Source organism: Tiliqua scincoides, chromosome 6, assembly GCF_035046505.1.
Source record: "Tiliqua scincoides isolate rTilSci1 chromosome 6, rTilSci1.hap2, whole genome shotgun sequence".
In the NCBI taxonomy this organism is placed as follows: Eukaryota; Metazoa; Chordata; class Lepidosauria; order Squamata; family Scincidae; genus Tiliqua; species Tiliqua scincoides.
In genome coordinates this window covers 59,965,669-59,986,749 of record NC_089826.1, presented here as the reverse complement: position 1 = coordinate 59,986,749, position 21,081 = coordinate 59,965,669, and the positions used below count along the sequence as shown (strand labels likewise).

At 43.2% G+C, this 21,081-nt stretch overlaps 1 protein-coding gene across 2 annotated transcripts; it reads right to left on the bottom strand.

The window, feature by feature from the left end:
* Positions 1–397: 397 nt before the first annotated feature.
* Positions 398–20,947, bottom strand: PRIMPOL (primase and DNA directed polymerase). 2 transcript variants are annotated; one of them, XM_066632163.1, is made up of 14 exons: positions 20,680–20,947; positions 19,975–20,069; positions 18,855–19,039; positions 15,896–15,987; positions 15,375–15,516; positions 9,586–9,733; positions 8,648–8,938; positions 6,711–6,873; positions 6,142–6,239; positions 4,626–4,712; positions 4,427–4,535; positions 3,085–3,167; positions 2,951–2,997; positions 398–1,129 (listed from the first exon to the last, which is right to left on the bottom strand). In XM_066632163.1, the coding sequence occupies exons 2-14, from the start codon at positions 19,982–19,984 to the stop codon at positions 725–727; spliced, it is 1,860 nt and encodes a 619-aa protein (XP_066488260.1). In that variant the 5' UTR covers positions 19,985–20,069; positions 20,680–20,947; the 3' UTR covers positions 398–724. The 2 variants fall into 2 exon arrangements, with proteins under 2 accessions (XP_066488260.1, XP_066488261.1); XM_066632164.1 differs by having other exon boundaries at positions 6,711–6,870.
* Positions 20,948–21,081: the final 134 nt, after the last annotated feature.

Below are 21,081 nucleotides of genomic sequence, written 5' to 3'. Positions count from 1 at the left end.
GTAGTCCAGAATAAAAAAGGATCTGCCTCCAAAACTGGCATCCTGGTAGCTGATTAGTGAAACATTAACTCCAGCCTACAAGTAACTTCTATAGCACTGGTTCTCTCACTCTCTGGGAGTTTGAGAACCAGGTTAAGTCTTTGCAGAGACGGGGTCAAAAGCAGGGGAAAGGGGGCTGTTTTTAACTTACCTGCTGCCAGAGTCTGGTGGGGGTGCAGGGAGCCCTGCTGAGCCCTCTGCAAGGCTCCCCACAGCTTGTAGGATGTAAAAAAAAAATTGCAACTCACTTCCAGTTTCATGATTGCAACCTGGAAGTGGGTCATGATCATTTTTTTTACATTCTACAAGCCATGGGGAGCCTTGCAGTCGACTCTGTGGGGTTCCTGCACTCCCCTGGACCCCAGCAGCAGGTAAGAAGTTAAAAACAGCCCCCCTTCCCCCACAGCGGCATGATCCTAGGGATCCTTCCCCTTAGTTCTAGAACCCATGAATCCACCAGTTCTAGAACCACTGTTCTGTAGTTTAGATGAGTGCTTCTAAAATCTATTGCATCAGTCTCACACAAACATTGTAGGTACATTTCATTTATTACAACTGATTTTCTGGTGAATAACATAGTATACTGATCTCTTAAAACAACTTACTTGATTGACCAGCTAAGATAAGGAATACTTAATTAATTTTAGCATGGCTGAATAAAGATACCTATTCAAGTTAAATTAACTTATTCAACCATTTCATCAACTTCATGCTTTCTTAAAGCATCTGCTAGAAGCTCATCAGGTAGTTCATTCCCAATCCAGTACCCCTGAAGCTGAAAACTATCAGCTGCCTCAGCCAATTCCACATCTTCAAAAGCTTCTAAAAAACAGAGGTCATCAATCTCATTGTTCCCCTGAAACTGAAAATTATCAGCTGCTTTAGCCAGTTCCACATCCTCAGAAGCTTCTAGAAAACAGAGGTCATCAGTCTCATCATCCCACTTGACACTTGAACTTTTGTTGGGCTCCCTATTTGCTTGTGCTGCTGTTAAATATGATATGCCATCTGCCAAACTTTCAGGAATATGTGTGCTTGCTTTTTCTTCTATGTTCCCATATTCATCCATTGCATACACATATTCTTCATCCTTTAAAACAAATGTTTCAATGTTAAATGACTTCAATGCTACACTTGTGTTTTTCTACAAACCCTTAATTTTCAAGTTTTGGATTGTTCATATTTATTAGCCTATTTCATATGAGATGCCTGAGCTGGTTTTAACAATGAATTCTCCCATTGATATGCAACCGCACAAAAGTTTCAAAATCCTGCTTAACAAGTGTATGGCATAGAAGCTTTGCTTAAGGATGGACTCTCTAGGCCACAGAGGGAGGTTTGCCCTCCACTAAATGGGAGCAATTCGAAGCAGTTGATCTACAAAGGGCACAATCCTAACCAACTTTCCAGCACTGGCATATCTATGCCAGTGGGGAATGTGCCGCATCCTGCAGTTGAGGGCTGTCACGGAGGCCTCAAGGTAAGACAATGTTTGTTCCCTTAACTCGGAGTTGTATTGCCCTTATTGCTGGAAAGCTGGTTAGGATTATGACCAAAAAGATCCTAAATGCATAGCACTACCTCATGGAAGCATGCTCACCACTCTATGTTCTAGGCAGCAGCTGTACCATCTGCACTAGTTCCTGGTATGTTTCAGGATGCAATTCAAAGTGTTAATTAACATTTATGGCCCTACTGCTTGGGATTTGAATAACAACAACTCACATGAAACTACCTCTCCTACAGTCATTGAAGAGGGCTCTTTTGCATGTTCCAGCCCCAACAGAAGTGTGGTTGGCAGTGACATGCAAAAAAGCCTTCTTTATAGCAACATCCAGATTGTGAAACTCCTTCCCACTGGAAGTGAATTTGGTGCCTTTTGTTTTGGTTCCTGCTGAAGACATTTTTTATTCACTTGGCTTTTCCCTATATTGTCATTGCTATCTGCTTTTTCTTGCCCTCCTGAATACATTTTTATTACCTTTTTCTCCTATTTGGATTTTTGCATAAGTTTATACCTGTAAATCATCTTTAGCACCTCTCTACTGGGAGGACAAAGTACAGGATACATAGCACCTGGAGCAATCTAGTAAGTAATTTTAGTGGTATGGCCCACAATTTTACAGAAGGGTTACATTCTGAGGTCAGAGCTTAAAGCCAAAACTGGGTATAGTTGAAACTCCCTTAAAGCCAAAAAATGTACTGTTCTTTTAAGAACTAAAAGCATGAGATACTGAATAACTGAAGGAACAGCGGCTTCATTGGGGCATAAACAGTAAGTGGAATGGTGGACCGCATCACCTGCGCTATTTAAACACCTGCGCTTTGTCTTTTTTTGGCAAGCACATGTATTTGGATTTGCTCAAGTCTGCTGCATGTAAGATGCAACCTACTTCCTAACAAATGCATAAGATCACAACAATGTAATGTGGGGATAAATATGAGAGCTATAAGGAAGATTTGAACAGAAGTGAAGCATACACAGAAGAGCAATATAATAGCAGGAATGCTATCCACATTCCCCGGCACATTGATCGTCAGCCCAATTCTATGCATGTCTACTCAGAAGTCATTGTGTTCAATGGGGTTTACTCTCAGGAAAGTGGATAAGATAGCAGCCTGCGTCTCAGTTTTTAAATCTATAGGTAGTCATGCAAAAGTCATGCATTGAAAGCTTTCAATATGTGCATGTTAAGTAAGCATGAGCTTGTACAAATTTTACAGTAAGCCTATTCCACCATTAAATACTATGCTAAGAAAAGTCTACTTCTATTTTAAAAGTAGGTCTAGAGGGGAAATTCAGCATCCATGGATATTGGAGATCCGAGAACGCCAAACCTATGGATAATGTGGGCCCCCTATATGCCTTGACTGATAATTGAAGCATTAATTTAAAGTGAGAAAAACATACCTCTTTAAAAAGGAATGGAAGGCATACCTTAGCTGGCAATGGAAAACCTATGAAACAAATACAAGTGAGTTTTACATTAGCTAGGTTTTAAAATTGGTCATTTGTAATATTGTAGTTTATACAGAAGTACTCACACTCTGACTTGAAATTTTCTGCTCTGCAAACAGGATCATGACATTTCTGATACCAAATCTCCTTTTTCAGATCAACAACAATCCTTCAAATACAGATGTAAGGGAAATATGAAATTAAGTTTGTGCATGGCAGTAAATGGCAATAGTCTTTATTGCTATATACTGTAGCCCAAATAAATGCTGTGTAAAAAAGGAAATTCTAGTTTCTCACTAATGCTTGATTTTATGCACTAATGTATTTGTAAGCATAAAACAAAGTACCCAAACATCATTAGCTTAATCTGACGAGAGATTGCAGATGAACTTCCCAAACCAAATGTTCTAAATGGTGCTGCAGGGTGGAAAAACGTAGCAGTCCATAGGTGAGCAGAATGTTGCTGCAACATGCAAGTGAGCCCAATGATCAAGCAATCAGTGGTGACCCTGGCCCCTGTGCCACCCAGGGCCGCCCCTCCAGTTGAGCACCCCTCCTACTGGGAGCCTTGGCGGGCCAGAGAAGGCTGCATGCTGCCTCCAGAGGGCCTAAAAATGTCTCCCCGGCTCTCTAAGGACCTTAAAATGGTGTTAAAGGCCCTCCGGAGGCCTCGGAAAGCCTTCAGAGGGCTGTTGAGGTCGCGCATGACCTTCCCACCCCTCCAAAGGTCTCCAGAGGGGGTACAAAGGTGGTGATGAGGGCAGCAGCAGCAGAAGGAGGTGAAGGAGATGCTGCTGCCCCTGCAGGCATGGCACCCAGACATTCGCCCTTCTTGCCCCCCAGGTACGCCATGGAAGATAATCAGTCCAAGTATTTTTTCCCTACAGTCATCCAACAATTAATCAGCTCTGTCACTAACACTGCAGTAAGTGCACAGTCTCTTGAATTATGAGGTGACAATAGAGGGTGTAGGAATTGGTTAAATTCAGTGTGTTTGTGTGTGTGAATGAGTGAGTGAAACAAAATACTCAAAGCAAGAAGCAGTCAATCTACAGTTGAGTGTCAACTATGACTAGATGCAGTTAAGCATATGTAAACTCCATTGGATGACAGACTGAAACATGAATAATTAGGCGTAGGATTGCCAGTAGCAATCTTACCAGTAAGAAGGTTGAAGTAGTTTTTAGTAAATCAGAATTCAGATCTCCCCCTTCCCAGCCCACATGGTAAGGAAAGGAAGACTCGTTAGTTCATTAGTGTATATGTTGACTATGGACAAGGTCCTTCAAATCTCACCCCATTCTGTGAAAAGCAAAATTCTGATTAATGTTATGTAAATTCATATACTGTATCATAAAAGTCAAAAGCCAAGTGGTATTTTAACACAGTCAATAGTAGGAACTATTTTGAGAACAGAAGTGTACATACATTATATTGTTACTTTTGTGAGCTCTGCCAATATTCCAACACCAACGATAGTTGGAGATGTCATATACAAGAAGCTGTTCAAGAGAAAAATAATTCCATCGTCGTATTCCTGAAAAATAAAATAGCTGATTTTTCAAACAACATCAATCAAACTTTAGAAAACAACCCTTTTCTGCTGGACATGCAAAATATTTCTTACCTCCTTGAACATTATCTTTACTGACTAAAGAGACAACAAAGCTATCAATTTCTGGATAAGGTGAACATTGGTATCCTCCCATGGGATCTATAAAAAAAGATGCAACAATTATTCACTAGTTCTTCTGTAGCACATAGTTAGAGAAATAATATATGAATGCTACTAAGGGCACAATCCGAACTGCACCCTGGACCATTGCAAGTCCCTTGCACTGGTCCAAGAGGGTTGCAAACATGCCATAAAGCATGCTTGCACCTCTATGAAAGTAAGCCGCAAAAAAGTGCGCCGGCCTGCGGAGGCCAAATCCAGCCTCCATGGTAGCAGAAGATAGGACTGTGCCAGCCAAGCTCCGCTGGTGCAGGGGTCGGGGGGGCGGTGGAGAGGAGGCATTTTGGAGCTGGGGAGGGCAGGCAGGCATGGAATGGAAGGCAGGGCCAGGTCTGGGCAGTTATGCTGAATTCTAGCAGCTTGGCAAATGCTTTTATCATGTTTAAATTCACAGCAGATGTTAAACGCACAGGTTGTGCCTTGTTATCCATGGGGGTTCCGTTCTGGAACCCCCAGTGGATTTAAAAAAGAAAATCAGTAGATACCAAATCAGTGGAAAAATAGTTTTAAAGAACCACTTCCAGGTTTCTTGCTCTATTGTCAACCAAGAATGCATTGGTAAAGACACTATACTTCATTCAGCCATTAGGTGGAGTGAATAATGGACTCTAATGGAATAAAATTATAATTATTCAATAGCGAAAAGGTAGGAAATTGGATTTTTATGTTTTTTTCGTTGTTACAAAGTATTTAAGGGTGAACCTTGGTATCAGTGGTCAAATCAGTGGATACCGAGATCCCAGGGAACATGATTGAGACATACAAAATTATGTAGGGGATGGACAGAGTGGATAGAGAGATGCTCTTTTTTTCCCCTTACATAACACCAGAACCAGAGGACATCCATGAAAGCTGAGTGTTGGGAGAGTTAGGACAGACAAAAGAAAATATTTCTTTACCCAGCATTAGTCTGGGTAACTCTTTGCCAGAGGAAGTAATGATGGCATCTTGCCTGGATGCCTTTAAGAGGGGATCGGACAAATTTCTGGAGGAAAAGTTCATTATGCGTTACAAGTCCTAGTAGGTATGTGCAAGTTCTTGGTTTTAGAGGCAAGCTGCCTCTGATTGCCAGATGCAGAGGAGGGCACCGGGACACAGGTTGTGTCTGTTGTCTTGTGTGCTCTCTGCGGCATTTTTTGGGCCAGTGTGAGATACAGGAAGCTGGACTAGATGGGCCTTTGGCCTAATCCAGCAGGGCTCTTATTATGTTCTTATGTCCCACCTGAATATAACAAGGAAGTTTGGTTGAAGATTCACCTCTCCAGATGCATAGTTAGATATGAGTTTCACAATTTAGTCAGATGTTAAAATTTGCAAAGCCAAATACTGAAATAAAAAGGTAGTTTAAACGTTCAAAGACATTTCTAAAACTGAAAAGGAGTAGTTAACATTAATTTAATATCATTACCCAAACAGAGACTAGAAACACGGCCATCTAAACAGACAGATTTTTCTCTTTTCTTCTCTGGGTTGTCACAGAAAAGAATTTTCAAAGAGTCTGAATATCTGATCAGAGAGAGAGAGAAGAATGAGCTGAAAAATGGAACCTCAGATATGAAGAACACAAGCATTTTTTTCCTAACCATTCTGTGTCAATGTTCTCTTTCCACATATACCTACACACATCAAAATAAATCATTAATTTCACTTGCAAAGTTTCCTCCAAGTGCTTTGAAAAACAAGTATATACCTGTATATCGCTGATAAATGGAGGTATAGCCTTGCAGAACATTTTCAGAGAGGTGAGGCATAACAAAGACAAATTATTTTTAATCTCCTTTTACTCTCTCCCTCTCCTCTTTAACCTCCACCTCCACACAGCCAGATCTGGGGCAGTTCCTACGCCCCTTTTACTTTAAGGCAGGTCACTTGAGCAGCACTGGCATGCCTCAGTTAATTGCTACAAGTGAAATAATGAATATCCTCAGAAATCAATAAAACCATGGGGAAAAAATTTCAGTAAGTGATAGTAGTTACCTTATGTTACAGATCAAGGAGGAAAAGAAATACTGCTGTTCTGTGCAGATATTCTTTACAGATTTGGGAACAAACTTGTTATCTTCAGCAATGTCCAGAATGGTACCGTTGCTTGCTTTTGATGATTTGAATAGTCGGAAGTTTCTATTCTTTGTATAAACTCCTAAAGGGAAAAAAAGTAACTGCACACATCTGCCTGCTGCCTCTGCAGGCTTCAGAATGGCCTGAAAAACAATACTTCCAGTTTCCTGGAAGGCTGGAAAAAAACCAAAATGCTACTTTGGTCACCTTCAGAGGGTTTAAATGGTCGGAAACAGCTGATTTCATTATCTGCTGTTTTCAGGATCCATGGGGGGAGGGGTTTGAGAACAGGCCTGTCACAGATACGGAGGCCCCATCTGTAATTGACTGTGTTGTGTCATTTTGAAATTAAGAATGGAATAGTGATAAAGAATCCCCTAAAGCACTTGTGCCTGCAGCCCAGAATGTCTTCTATACAGTAACTGGGAATGCATTTACAAAGTGATAGAGCAGCAGTTTTCAACCGCTGTGCCGCAGCACACTCCTGTGCTGTGAGGCAGCCTCAGGTGTGCCGAGGGGCCAGAGGAGGCAGGCAGCAGGCAACAGCTGCTGGTGGGAGAAGCAGCTGCTTTGACCCTCATGCAGCAGCAGAAAAAGGAGCAGCTGAGGCTGCTTTGTATCTCCTGCTGCTGAGCAAGATGAAGGCTGCAACCCGAGCCTCATTTACCTGGAAGTAAGCCCTGTTGACTATTATGGGGCTTACTTCTGAGTAGACACGCCTAGGGTTGGGTATCAAGTCCCTTGTCTTCCCTGCGTGCTGATTGGGCAACCAGAAAAGCCTGGAGGAGGTCTGGTGGAGTGAGTGAAAACCAGGGGGCAGGCAAGCAGGTAGGAAGCCAGCTGAGGCCAGCAGCCTAAGAATGGGCTGGCTGAGGGTCCTTCTAAGTTACTTCTCCTTGCCACAGTTGCCTGCAGCTCCACAAAATGACCCTCCCTCCCTGCCTTGCCTTTCAGGAGGGGCATTGGGCCACAATCCTATCCACACTTTCCTGGGAGTAAGCCCCATTGACTATAATGGGACTTACTTCTGAGTAGATGTGACTGAGCTAGGCTGGGCTCTCAAGTTCCTCTCCTAGCCCCACTGACTATAATGGGACTTACCTCTGAGTAGACATGCCTGAGCTGGGCTGGGATCTCAGTTTCCTCTCCACCCCCACTTTCCTGGGAGTAAGCCCCATTGACTATAATGGGACTTACTTCTGAGTAGACATGTCTAGGATTGGGCTTTTGGTCACACTTTTTTCTGAAATACAGGAGCAGGCAAGGGGGGAGAATGTGAGGCAAGTGATTCTGGACCTTTGGAAGGTGCAGACAAGAGAGGGGAGGGACAGTAGGAGGGGTGCTAACTGCAATTATGAGATGGGGGGGAATGTGCCTGTGGGAAGAGGTGGGGAAGAGGAGAAGTGCCAATTGCCTGCTTGTGTATTTGAGAAAAAAAGAGTGCAACCAAAAGCCCAATCCTAGGCATGTCTACTCAGAAGTAAGTCCCACAGGCACATGCCCCCCCAGGCTGCAATCCTAACCACTTTCCTGAGAGTTAGCTCCATTGAACAAAATAGGACTTACTTCTGAGTAGACCTGGTTAGGATTGTGCCCTTTGTCATGTAATGATTTAATTGTATTAATTATATTAATTAAAAATTAATTTTAATGTAAGTAAAAACTGGGAGTGTGCCCTGACAATTTTAGTGCCTTGACAGTGTGCCCTGAGCTGAAAAAGGATGAAAATAGCTGTGATAGTCACAGCAAAATTTCACATATGCCTTCCAATTAAGGGCACAAGGAATGTTCAGTTTGTACACATCCTTGAAATAGTATTATCATAGAGTTGTCTGTGAAAGGTTTATTATATTTACCAAGATCCACAAAGAGCTGTTTTTCTCCCTGTTTACCATTCACTATTAGGAAAGAAAGATCTGGATTTTCCTTCCACTGAGATGTCTTCTTTTCCTGTATTCTGTGTGAATTCTGTTGCCAGCTTTGAGATACATCCTTGGTTACAGTCTGGTTTTCAACACACTTAGAAAACTCAGTAGTAATTTTACAACACTGTGAAGTAGCAGATATGACTTGTTTTTCTGGAACCAAGGCATCTTTATCCTGAATTAAAAGTATAGCAGGTTGCAAAATTGTTCTTACAAAGTTACCTTAAAGGAACAGAATACAGAAAATTAAAAAATTTAATGTCAGAAAAGCTAACAATATTTTTTTTCAAAAACTGTTCGATCTGAGACATTTTCCAACAGAATCTAAGAATCAATAGGCAATGCTCTACTTAATGAAAAAATTGAATCCAGAAAGCTTAGAGTCAAACAAAAACATAAAGTCTGCACAGTACAAATTCCTTTATCCTTAATTTTACAAAGAATATATCCAGCAAACTAGACAGTCATGAACCAGAATGCATTCATTTCAAGCTGTCTATCAATCGTAGATACGGCTGCCAGTTTCCTGTGTATACAGTTCAGTTTACAATAATCTTTCTAAACAGTTACATACTGAATAACTATTCAAAAGCCCAAATGACACATGCAAATAGGGAAGACTTTTGGAAAGTATGCACAACAACTGCACTAAGGGATCATGTGTTCTCAGATAAGGCACAGTAGGGTAGAGCTAAATATTCACAATAGGACCATTTCTAAATGAACTGTTAGTAACTGGAGATAGATAAGCAGAAAGTGAAACAACAGTATGGAGATGTACAGTCTTCCCTATTTTAAAATGGATAAAAATTGCATGTTGTAAAAAATCATATTTTATTTTGCATATGTTTGATGTAGGTTACACTTACCTATATGAACATTATTCTTAAATGCAGCATTGTGGAGCTGAAATATTAAATGGCAACTAAACTTTTTTTCAGTGCTAGAATCCAAATTTAGAACATCTTCAGCTGAACATTTTACTCCATAGTGTTCTTCCAATTTTTCACAAACAAACTGAAAAATAGATAGTAACATTCTTACATTTAACAGTTTTTTCTCTACTTACACAGTTGCACAATTTCATATCTTCACTGATTACACAGATTTTAAAAATGAAGACAGAGACTAAAAAGCCAAACAAACAATACCCTAAATCTTGGGTGAACAGCCTAATCCTGAGCTTCCTGGCGCCCGCTGGAGCAGTGGCACCAAAGCAACTACTGCTGTATCCGGCTTCTGCCTGCCTGGAAGCAGCAAATGGTCTCCTTGGGGAAGGGAACTTTTGTCCCCTCCACCCGGGGAAAGCCCCAAGCCCCATAATGGGGCTTCTCAAGTCTGCACCAGCTATTCTGCTGGCACAAACTTAAAGAATTTGTGTCAGGCTGGAAGGCTCCACTGGTTCCCCCATCCCACTCCTCCCCCACCCTGCCCTCACCCCTGCCTAATCCTCCTTTTTGGCGCATCCTCCTTTTGCCAGCACTGGGCCCTTGCATCTGACTGGTGAGGGCCCAGCACCGGCACTCCCAGCTCTGACGGTGCTATAAACACACTTTACGGCACCCAGCGCTGGCACTAGCGCTCAGCCCTGGCGCTGGGTTGGTTTAGGATTGGGCTCTAAGACCACCTGATCCCAGTGGTATTTACTTCAATATCTTGGTGCAGCTAGAAGGGTTGCAACTTTTCCGGCCAGCAGCAACTCCTAATTCTTTCTGGAATGCTGCTCTAGAGAGTCTTCAAGAGATACAATAGCTACTATTAGAAGGGGCATGTTAAAAAGATCCCAGACATACATATATTCTAGGTCATACATAGCCCTTAGATTTTGGCCAATACAGTGGTGCCTCGCATAACGAAATTAATTCGTTCCGCGAGTCCTTCCGTCTTGCGAGTTTTTCGTTTTGCGAAGCACTTTTCCCATAGGAATGCATTGAAATTTAATCAATGCGTTCCTATGGGCAAGAAAAGTCAGAACAAAGTCAAATTTGGTTTACAAAGTGTTTATTAAGTGCTCTTTAAAGGCATACATACTGTACAGAGGATTTCAAAAATTTCAAGCACAAAACTTCAACTTTTTTAACATGACAGAAAAACATTTAAAACTCAGCAAACATGAGGCAGGACCATCTGACTTGAGGCTCAACACTGAAACTGAACAGAAACAGTCACAAACAGTCCTTGGACTGTGCAAAACTCTTCAGAAAGTACATTTTTAAGGCATGTAAACAGGGACATCATACAGAAACCAATACAGAAACTTTTTAAAATCACCAAAGGCCTCTCTAAGGCTCTAGGGGACACAAACATTTTAAGGTTACCAAGTGAGCCTGAAGTGTCTCAACCTCCTGAAGTGTCTCAACCTACAGGACCAGTCTTTTAAGTCAGGAAACTGGAGGCAGAGAGAACTGTCTCCACATCACAGCAGCAGTCTTTTACGTTCCCAGAGCTGTGGAGGGTCTCTCTGGGGATGGCACGAACGCTGGTCAACTGGGAGAAGGCGCAGTAGAGTAGGCAGGGACACTGGCAAACTGGGAACAGTCTCAGGCTGGCTAGCTAGGACAGAAGCAGTTTACAGTTAGCCAAAGACAACCTGGAGACAGACCCCTCTGTCCCCCAAGTCTCAGCATCACTGCTTTAACTTAACTTAACAACTTGGACAACTGGGAGAAGGCTTCAAGGCTTGACTTCAAGGCTTCTAGGAGAACGAGGAGGAGGAAGAAGGCAACTGGGCACCACTGGTAGAAGCAGCAGGTTCCTCTTCCACTCTTTGCTTCTTCATGAAGAACCTCTCCATGGTCTGCTGCTTCAGCCGCCTTTTCAGCACCCCTCTGAAAGAGGACATGATCCTTGTATCAAACATGTTCGCAAGGTCATGTGCCAGAGCCTTGTTTGGGTGGTGCCGCTGTGCATAAGTCTGCACGTTTTTCCACTGTTGGCACATGTCCTTCAGTTCCGTGGAAGACAGCTGTTCCTCACTTGATGATTCTTCCTCTTCCAAAGAGGCCTGCTCCTGCGTAGCCTCTGCCTGCAGTTCGACCAGCTCCTGGGTGAACAGCTCCCGGTCGTGGTCCTCCACCAGCTCGCAGATGTCCTCCTCTGTGACCTCGAGGCCCATGGTCCTCCCCAAGGGAACAATGTCCTCCAGCACTGTTGACTCTGGTGCAGGCACAGAAGCATCAGAGTCACTTGTTGCCACACAGTCTGGCCACAGGTTGCGCCAAGCGGAATTCAGATTTCTCTGGCTGATCCTGTCCCAGGCCATGGTGATAATCTTCACGCAGCTGACGATGTCGAAGTGGTCTCTCCAGAATTCACGCAGGGTGAGGTTGGTGCAATCAGTCACCTCGAAGCAGCGCCTGAAAAGCTCCTTGGTGTAGAGTTTTTTGAAATTGGCGATGACCTGCTGATCCATTGGCTGGAGTAGTGGGGTGGTGTTAGGCAGCAGGAACATGATGTTTATGAAGCGGAAGTCCTCTAACAAGTCTTCCTCAAGGCCTGGAGGATGAGCAGGAGCATTGTCCATCAGAAGCATGGCCTTCAGCGGCAGGTCGTTGTCCAGCAGGTACTGCTTGACAGCAGAGCCAAAAGCCAGATTGACCCAGTCCACAAACAGGACGCGTGTGACCCAAGCCTTAGCGTTGGATCGCCACAACACGCTCAGCCAGTCTTTGTTGACCTTGTGCTTCCTGAAGGCCCGTGGGTTCTCGGAGTGGTACACCAGCAGGGGCTTTATCTTCAGGTCCCCGCTGGCGTTGGCACAGAAGAGGAGGGTCAGACGGTCATTCATGGGCTTGTGGCCAGGCAGCTTGGTCTCCTCTTGAGTGAGGAAGGTCCTTTTGGGCATCCTCTTCCAAAACAGCCCGGTCTCATCGCAGCTGAAGACCTGCTGTGGAAGGTAGCCCTGTGTAGTCACGACCTCCAGGAACTCCGAGGCAAAGTCCTCAGCCGCAGGAACATCGGAACTGGCAGCCTCTCCATGCCTGACCACGCTGTGGATTCCAGATCTGGTTTTGAATCTTTCAAACCAGCTTCTGCTTGCCTTGAAGACTTCTGGCTCGGCTGAGGTTCCTGGCTCTTGCTGTACAAGGTCTGTGTGCAAGGCCTTGGCCTTCTCACAAATGACAGCCTCAGTCACTGTGTCCCCTGCACGCTGCTTCTCTTCCATCCAGATGAGCAGCAACTTCTCCACCTCCTCCAGAACAGCTGGCCGGTTCTTCACGATCCTGGTGACTCCCTTGGCTGCATCTATCGCAAGGATCTTCTCCCTCATCTTCAGGATGGTCCCGATGTTGGATGGATTCCTCCCGTACTCCCTGGCGAGGTCTGTCACTCGCATGCCTCCATTGTGCTTCTGGATGATCTCCTTCTTCATTTCTAGCGTCATCTTTGTCCTCTTCCCGGCCTCTGCAGGAGCAGCCTTCTTGGGACCCATGTCAGCAGTTGCTACGTTCGCAAAAACAAAAGGCAGTGCTTCACATCAGCTTCACGCACACCTTCCCACCCCTGGCCAAACCTGCCCAGGACAAAAAAGTGGCATAACAGCCCCCCCAACACAGGAGAACAAATGCTCACGGTGAAGCTAAGCTCCCTACCTGGCCAAACCTGCCCGGGACAAAAAAGTGGCATAACAGCCCCCCCCAACACAGGAGAACAAATGCATATGGTGAAGCTACGCTGCCTACCTTTCCACTGCTTGAGATGTCCCTGTGAAGAAGCGCCTTAAATCCTGGTCTGGAAAAACGGTTGCAAATGAGTTCCACAGATTCCCCAAACTGCTGGAAAAACTCCCCTAACCTCCCCAAAACAGCAGGCCAAAACTGGCCAACTGGCCAGCTGGCCCCCCAAAATGTACCTCAAACGCTGGCCACCACTTCCCAAAAGTTATGAAAAGTTCAAAGAAACTTACCTTAACTGCTGGTAGTAGGTTCCCCAAGGAGTTGGTGAACTGCTCAGAACAGTTGACCAAAGACAGGGTTCGCCCACAGCACAGGCCACAGTTGCTCCTGGAAGTCAACCCTGGAACTGCACGTGGAGAAGTGAGCCCAGGCTGCATTGGGGAGGCTTTTTAAACCTCCAGGCACAATGCATCCTGGGTATTAACAGTTGTGCGATTTAAAACAAACCAGGACAATAAAAAAAAGGAAAAAATTCATCTTGCGAAGCACAGGTCATAAAAATTCGTTGTGCGAGTCAACAAAAATCGCAAAACGCTTTCGTTTTGAGAGTTTTTCGGTGCGCGAGACATTCGTTATGCAAGGCACCACTGTATATTTAAAATGTTGGAAATTTAATTATTATATACCTCAGGTGTTTTCAAAATCTTTTAGAACTCATCTCGTCTTATGTTTCAGACTTTATCTTAGCTCCATTCTTTACAAAATATATGGCAAGTTAACACTTTAAGGGTTCGATCCTATTCCTTCCAAGCCCAGAACACATAGCACCAGTGACAGAACATGCACTGTATGCTGTGGACTAGGGAGGAGAACTGATGGCCCAGGAGAGGTAAGTAAAAATATTTTTACTTACCTCCCCATACACTGATTTCAGTCAGTCTCCTCAGTCCTGTGCCGGCTGTTTAGCTGAGATTCACCACCATAAGACCCAAATTGGATTGGATCCTCTCTTCAGTACACTCTTTCCATCCAGAAGCTCTTCAGACCCAGACATTTCATTTCTGTCAGTGAATACCTTATGTACTCAGCCAGGCTTGTATGGTGGGGATGAACATGCAGCTGCCATTTTCCCCAGTCTGCTTCAGATTTAACGTCCGCCACTAAATTTCTTATTTTCACTTAGAAGATTAAGCTCACTTTACTTCTACTTTGGTAAAATTTATTATGACATATCAAACACCTTGAGAATGTCAGGTTCTAAAACACTTGATAATTTCCAGTTTCTAGTACAGAAGTCTAAATCAGAGTTTCCCAAAATATGGGTTGTGAGTCCACGTGTAGTGGGTCGCAAGTTGGGCCATCCTGTGTGCCCCTGGGAGTATTTGGCTTCAAATCGGAATTAGTCTGGAAGGGGATGGGTGTCTTCCTAGCAATGCTGCTGGCCAGAATGACTTACTGAGAACTTCCAAGGCCTTTTCCAGGTTACATTGGGCTGATGACCAATTCTATTAGCCTCCACAGGCCTCAGAATGGCCGACAAAAGCATCCGGAGCTACTTCAGGTCAAACCGGAAGTTGTCTCTGAAAACCTTAACTAGCTTTTGGACACTTCTGAGGGCCATTCTGACGCCCACAGAGGCCAAAAGAGTGGGTCACTGGCCCAGTGCAAGCTGGAAGAGGCCTCTGGATGTGCCCAGTAAGTCATTCTGTCCAGCACTGATGTGACCCTCTGTGGAGTTATGAGGTGGGTCATGCTGCGGGAAAGATTGTGAGCCACCGGTCTAAATCACTATTCAGATTATATGGTTTGCGCCTACTGCTTCCAAAGTCATAAATTAGAAAGGCTTTTATGGGTCTTGCCCAATACTCTTCATTGGCTATCTTATATTTTAAACTATTACCTTTCCTAGAAAATCTCCAAGAAGATCCTACCCCCTCCCCATGAAGCTGATTCTACAGCTTAAGCTGATTCTATAGCTTGTAATTAGAACATTTTTCTAATGTTTAACCAATCTATATTCCTGATTTTTCTTTTAATATTACCTCCATTAAGTTTGCTACCATCTGCTTTCCATCAGCTCTTGGATTTGTTGGTTTGTAGAATTCCAAATCAAAGTAAAGTTTGCAAACAGTTTCTTCAGGAATAACTTCATAGCTGTGCATCAGACTTGTTCCATGATGTTTGCTAGATTAAGTAAAGAATCATGGTACATGTAGTCATATTTATGGCAACTGGAAAAATTACTGTACCAAAATTAATATTCCAATTTTCTCTATAATAAAAGTTGGACAGGACAGGGCACAATGTGAACCAACATTATGTCAGAGTGTCAGGTTCTTTACTAGTAAAAATATTCAAGAGTGAGGTCAAGATTCAAAAGGGGGAGGCATGCACTCCTGCTTTTCTCAGTTTCCTTTTTAAAAAGTGCTCCCACGATAAAACTTTGCTACAATCCTACAAATGTTTACTTGGCAGAAAGTATACATGCATAGATCCAGGCTCCACATGTATAAAATGACATCAATCATTTTAAGCCTCCTCGTTTTGCTTTTCAGATACTTACTTGTAATAAAACCAAAGCTCTGTGTATGTTGTCACCAGATAAACCCTCTTCATGTCTGTAGCATTCTTCTCCATAGCAAATACATGAACATCCTTTTAAAATAACAACACAACAAAATCAGTTGCTCTTTTAAAATGCACTCAAAAGCCAGTTAGGGACTTTAATTCCTTCGTCATGCTTGGCTTCCAACTCATTCCTCCTGTACACTAGAAATAATGTGTACACAAAGGAAGCCCAAGTGTGACCAAAAGATAGCAAAGGCAATCTGAAAAGTATCTCATCAAGGGCTACTGATACATGGGCATGACTTATTGAGAGGAAAGAGAACTGGAAGAAGGGATAGCACTCAATTGACTGAATTTCCTTCCACTATGCTGACCTGTTCTATTCCCCTTCTGTAACTCCCTCACACAGGATGGCAGCATTCCCTATTGCTCTCGAACCAGTAAACTGGTTCCAACCTGGCCACCAGATGCTACCAAGTGTGACTCTTTTTCTCTTGCCAGCATATGTTTACAAATGTGAACAGATGATGGTTACTATATAGATCCTGACTCCTGGGTGGCTGTCTCTGTCCTGGAGCGTTGTCTGGAGGCAGTTGGGATCTGGATGAGGGTGAACAAGCTGAGATTAAATCCGGACAAGACAGAGGTTCTCCTGGTGCAGAAATCCACGATGCAGGTGCTGGACTATCGCCCTGCTCTGAATGGGGTTGCACTCCCCCTGAAAGAGCAGGTTCGCAGCTTGGGGGTTCTCCTGGACTTGCAGCTCCTCCTGGATGTCCAGGTGTCAGCTGTGGTCAGGGGTGCCTTTGCCCAGCTTTGGCTGATGCGTCAGCTGCGGCCGTACCTGTCTCAGGCGGATCTGACCACGATGGTCCATGCCATGGTGACATCAAGATTAGATTATTGTAACACGCTCTACGTGGGGCTGCCCCTGAAGACGGTCCGGAAGCTACAGCTAGTGCGGAATGCGGCGGCTCGTGTAGTTGCTGGGGGTCAGCAGTTTGACTCTGTCACGCCACTACTCTGGCGGCTGCACTGGCTGCCCATTTGTTTCTGCGCTGAATCCAAGGTGCTGGTTATGACCTTTAAAGCCCTAAACGGCTTGGGACCAACGTATTTGAGAGACCGCCTTCTTCTGTATAATCCGGTACGTTCTCTAAGGTCATCAGAAGGGGCCCTGTTGGTTGTGCCGCCATTGAGAGTGGTGAAGGAAATGGTGGCCAGGAACAGGGCCTTTTCAGTGGTGGCACCTACACTATGGAATTCCCTGCCCTTTGAATTGAGAGCTGCTTCCTCATTATTAGCGTTCCGGTGACCTGAAGACTTTTTTATTCAGGAAAGCCTTCGAGGCACCATAAGGGCTGTTGTTATAAATTTGTCTTTTACTGCATGCTATGTATTTTATCCATGTATTTTATCTTGTTTTAATTGTTTTAACTGTTTTGTATTTTTAATCTTTATTTGCTATTTTGTATTTTTAACCTGATTGTTAGCCGCCTTGGGTGCCCTTCGGGGAGAAAAGCGGAATATAAATCAAATAAATAAATAAATAAATAAATAGATCACCATAAATTCAGCACAAAGCCTGTCAAATGCTTCAGAATCCATTTCACAAATGTCAGTGAAAGGCACTTCACTGTGATTATAATATATGGATGAACTGTAGGGTCAGGCAGGCAAGGTAATATAGAGTGCTGCAATATCACAAGGAAAACATCACTGTTTGTAGGTTTGCTGTTTGTTTAAGAAAGCAAACAAGATAGAAAACATGGTATATTGTTTATTAAAAATGAAATGTATTTTCCTGTTTTTATCTGTAAGGCCTCATTTTAGGCGGCTTGACACCTCATTATTGAGCCTTCCCTCTGTCAAAGTCAGTGTATTATTTTTGAGGGGAGACATGTACATGTAATTTGTACAGTGCAAAAACTGGTATGTTTTGTGGAAAATATTATCTCATTTTCCTTTGCGTCTAGCTCTGAACTTAAGGGTTCTGAGCATCAGACCAAGGTTTTTGACAACATGCAAGATGCTGGAAAGCCCACAGACGGGGCATGAAGGCAACAGCCCTATCCCTACTTGCTTCCAGCAACTGGTATTCAAAAGCATACTGAACACTGGAGATCATGATTAGTAGCTGTTGGTAGATCCATCTCCTTTCTAAAGTAGTACAGGTGTGCCCCCCATATCTATGGAGGTTCCATTCCGGAACCCACCCCCTCTATGACAGAGCTATTTTCCTTCCCTATTCAGACCAACTGATAAAACCGGTAATGTAACAGATTTTCGTGTACAGGAATGTAAATATAATGTAAATATAAGGTGTAGTAAGAAAATTTAAAGAAAAAAATATATATTCCTATATATACACACACACATACATACACACCTATTCAGACCAACTACCTTTCACCCAGATATATCAGCCTCCTGTCCCTTTTTCACCTTATTCAGAAACCTCTCTTGACTTTTGTTTCTTTTGTTTTAATAGCTGAGTGTGGATCTCTGATCCAAGTGTGATTCAAAAGTAGGCTTGTTGGCAAGTCTTCCCTGGAATTCCCCAAGTCTTCCCTGGAATTCAACCCAAGTCTTCCCTGGAATTCCCAGATTGCATGCCTGCTACTCCACATACTGGCTTGTGGCTCCTGAACCTGGGTGCTTACAAGAGGCTTCAGGGACTCCCTTGGACCAAGGTTCATCCAGTTAGCAGACAAAGGGCACAATCCTAACCAGGTCTACTCAGAAGTAAGTCTTATTTTGTTCAATGGTGCTTACTCCCAGGAAAGTGTGGTTAGGATTGCAGCCAAAGAAAGACATATCTCATCCCATCTTTCTCCCTTTCATTCTCATCGCTCTTCCTCCTCTAACCAGTTTTGCTTTCCTCACTGAGGTATGACTTACATTTAATCTTATAAGGTATCTTAGTGTCAAAGTAATCTGCTTAATAGTTATACCTCTTTACAAGTCTTGATAAAATTAAGTGCTTGGGCTTGCCGATGAAATAGCTTCCAAACTGAAGATGGTTGCCATAGTTTGGATAGCTGTGGTCTGTAAGGTGAACAGAGAGGCTTTTTTTTATACCAAGATGCTAGCATTTCGACATCCTTCACTCTTTCTTCCCACTTTTTCTTTCTCTGTCCTAAAGCAATCAACACAGCAACAGAAAAATAATGAAATCAGTTTGTATTTAACCAAGAATACTATCTATAAGTAACTAGTGAAGCTTGTGATAATTTACAGACAGATGTTGCACAATGCAGCCTAGGGGTTGAATTCTTAATTTTTAACTGCTAGAGAGATACAATTATAGTATTTATTTGTTAAGTAGTTCTGTTAAAGCCAGAAGCAAATTCTTGCTAGAATTTGGAGGTCTGCAGATAGCTATTCTAGGGCCTAACTGGTTGCTAGAAATGCATGACACATGTCTAGCTGGAGCAGTTCATTCAAAGTACATGTGCTTACACCACTTCTTATTTTATATTTATATATTTTATATTTAGGTAGTGATATCTGACTGAAGAGCACACATGTATATGTATACAGGTAAATCCATATAATACATGTTAACCTTTCCTGTTTGCTGCTCAAATGCATTTCAAGAAGGTCTATACCTATGCACGTACTGCATGGTAACAAGATGGTTTATACACGTATAAACACATGCACGCCTTGTAAATGGTGCTGCACTTGGTACTGCCCATCCAACACAAATTTGCTGGAAGAACTAATATTAAGCGATTACATCCTTCATAGAACAGATTCTGTCAACAAATCACAAAAGTTTGATATTCATCTTTATGAAACAAATCATTGCTCCAGACCAGAGTTGCAAGCAAATAAATGGGTGGAAGTAATCAGGACCAGGCATTCCCAAAAGCATTCCATTTAACCCAATATCTAGGTTATCAACCAACACTCCTCAAATATATTTGAGAGTACACATGTATTTTGATTACATCAAAGAGGTTATTCTGTAACAGTGCTGGTTTGATTTGAAAGAATTTCTAATAGTGGTTACTTCAGGTGGATAAGCTTTACTATAAACATATTCCAGACTAGGAGCAGCAGACTTACCAGTGCCCATGACAGGTATTTAGCAGAGTAGTAATCACTAGCATTCAGTCTTTACACTCCTAATTAGATTGAGGAAATGCAGTGAAGAAAAATATCTGGCAGAAAATGAATAAAATGGTTATTAAAATAACATGGCCATGTTACAGATAAATTTTCACTGAATTTTTATCCACTTAAATTATTAGCAAGAATGTTTTAGCTATTTATATATATCACTCATGAAAAACAAGCACGTAAAGTAGTATATAAATATTCATAACAACAACAACAACTGTAGTACATTAAAATGCCAACAGAACACAGGTAAGAATAAAGCTAAAATCTATAACTGTGGGGAACAATTTTAATAATCGAGAACACATTTTAAACCAGTAGGACTACAAGGTAGGGTCATATGTTTTATGATTGAGGCTATTTTGGTTCTATCTATAACAGATAATGGAAAAAACACTGAATAAGGACTTTTCTACTAACACTCAGAGTATATTTTGTTCATTAAACTCTCTTTTCCTTACATTTCTCAAACAATTCCAATTCTTGTCAGAATTACTGTACAATACACACACACACACACACACACACACACACATATATGTATGTGTATACACACACACACCCTAGAGTGGGGGGGGTCTGGTGGCCAACAACCTGCCACCCCCACCCCACACAGTCACCTTAGGAAGCAGAGATTTTATATATAGGTACCTTAGAGTGGAGAGGAGGGGGCGGTGGCCAACAACATGCCCCCCTACAGTCGCCTCAGGAAGCAGAGATGAGCCTGGAGGCACCCCACCTCACCTCACCTCCTGGTTCAGAAGGGAGCAGGGGACGAGAAAGTGGCGGGAGATCTTGGGAGGTTCAAACGACACAGGTCTCCACCCCTAGGCGGGAGGAAACGACCCGCTTCCAGGTTACGGGGCAGGCTCAGAAGCCGCCCTTCTGTCCCCACACTGGGGCAATGTTGAGCTGCTGCAGCACGTGGTGGCGTAGCCAGAGGGGGGTGAGAGCGCTGAGGCTGGCGGGGAGGCTCCCCCCTTCGAAGCCATTCCAGGCTGGGGGAGCCAAACGGAGGCGTGCGCCTCCGAAGGGGGGAAGCCCCTTGCACTC

Coding starts and splice junctions, on each gene's coding strand:
- PRIMPOL (XM_066632163.1), bottom strand. Junction 2,998..3,084: donor AGAAAATTTCAAGTCAGAGT/GTGAGTACTTCT, acceptor TTTGTTTCATAG/GTTTTCCATTGCCAGCTAAG. Junction 1,130..2,950: donor TTCCATTCCTTTTTAAAGAG/GTATGTTTTTCT, acceptor TTTGTTTTAAAG/GATGAAGAATATGTGTATGC.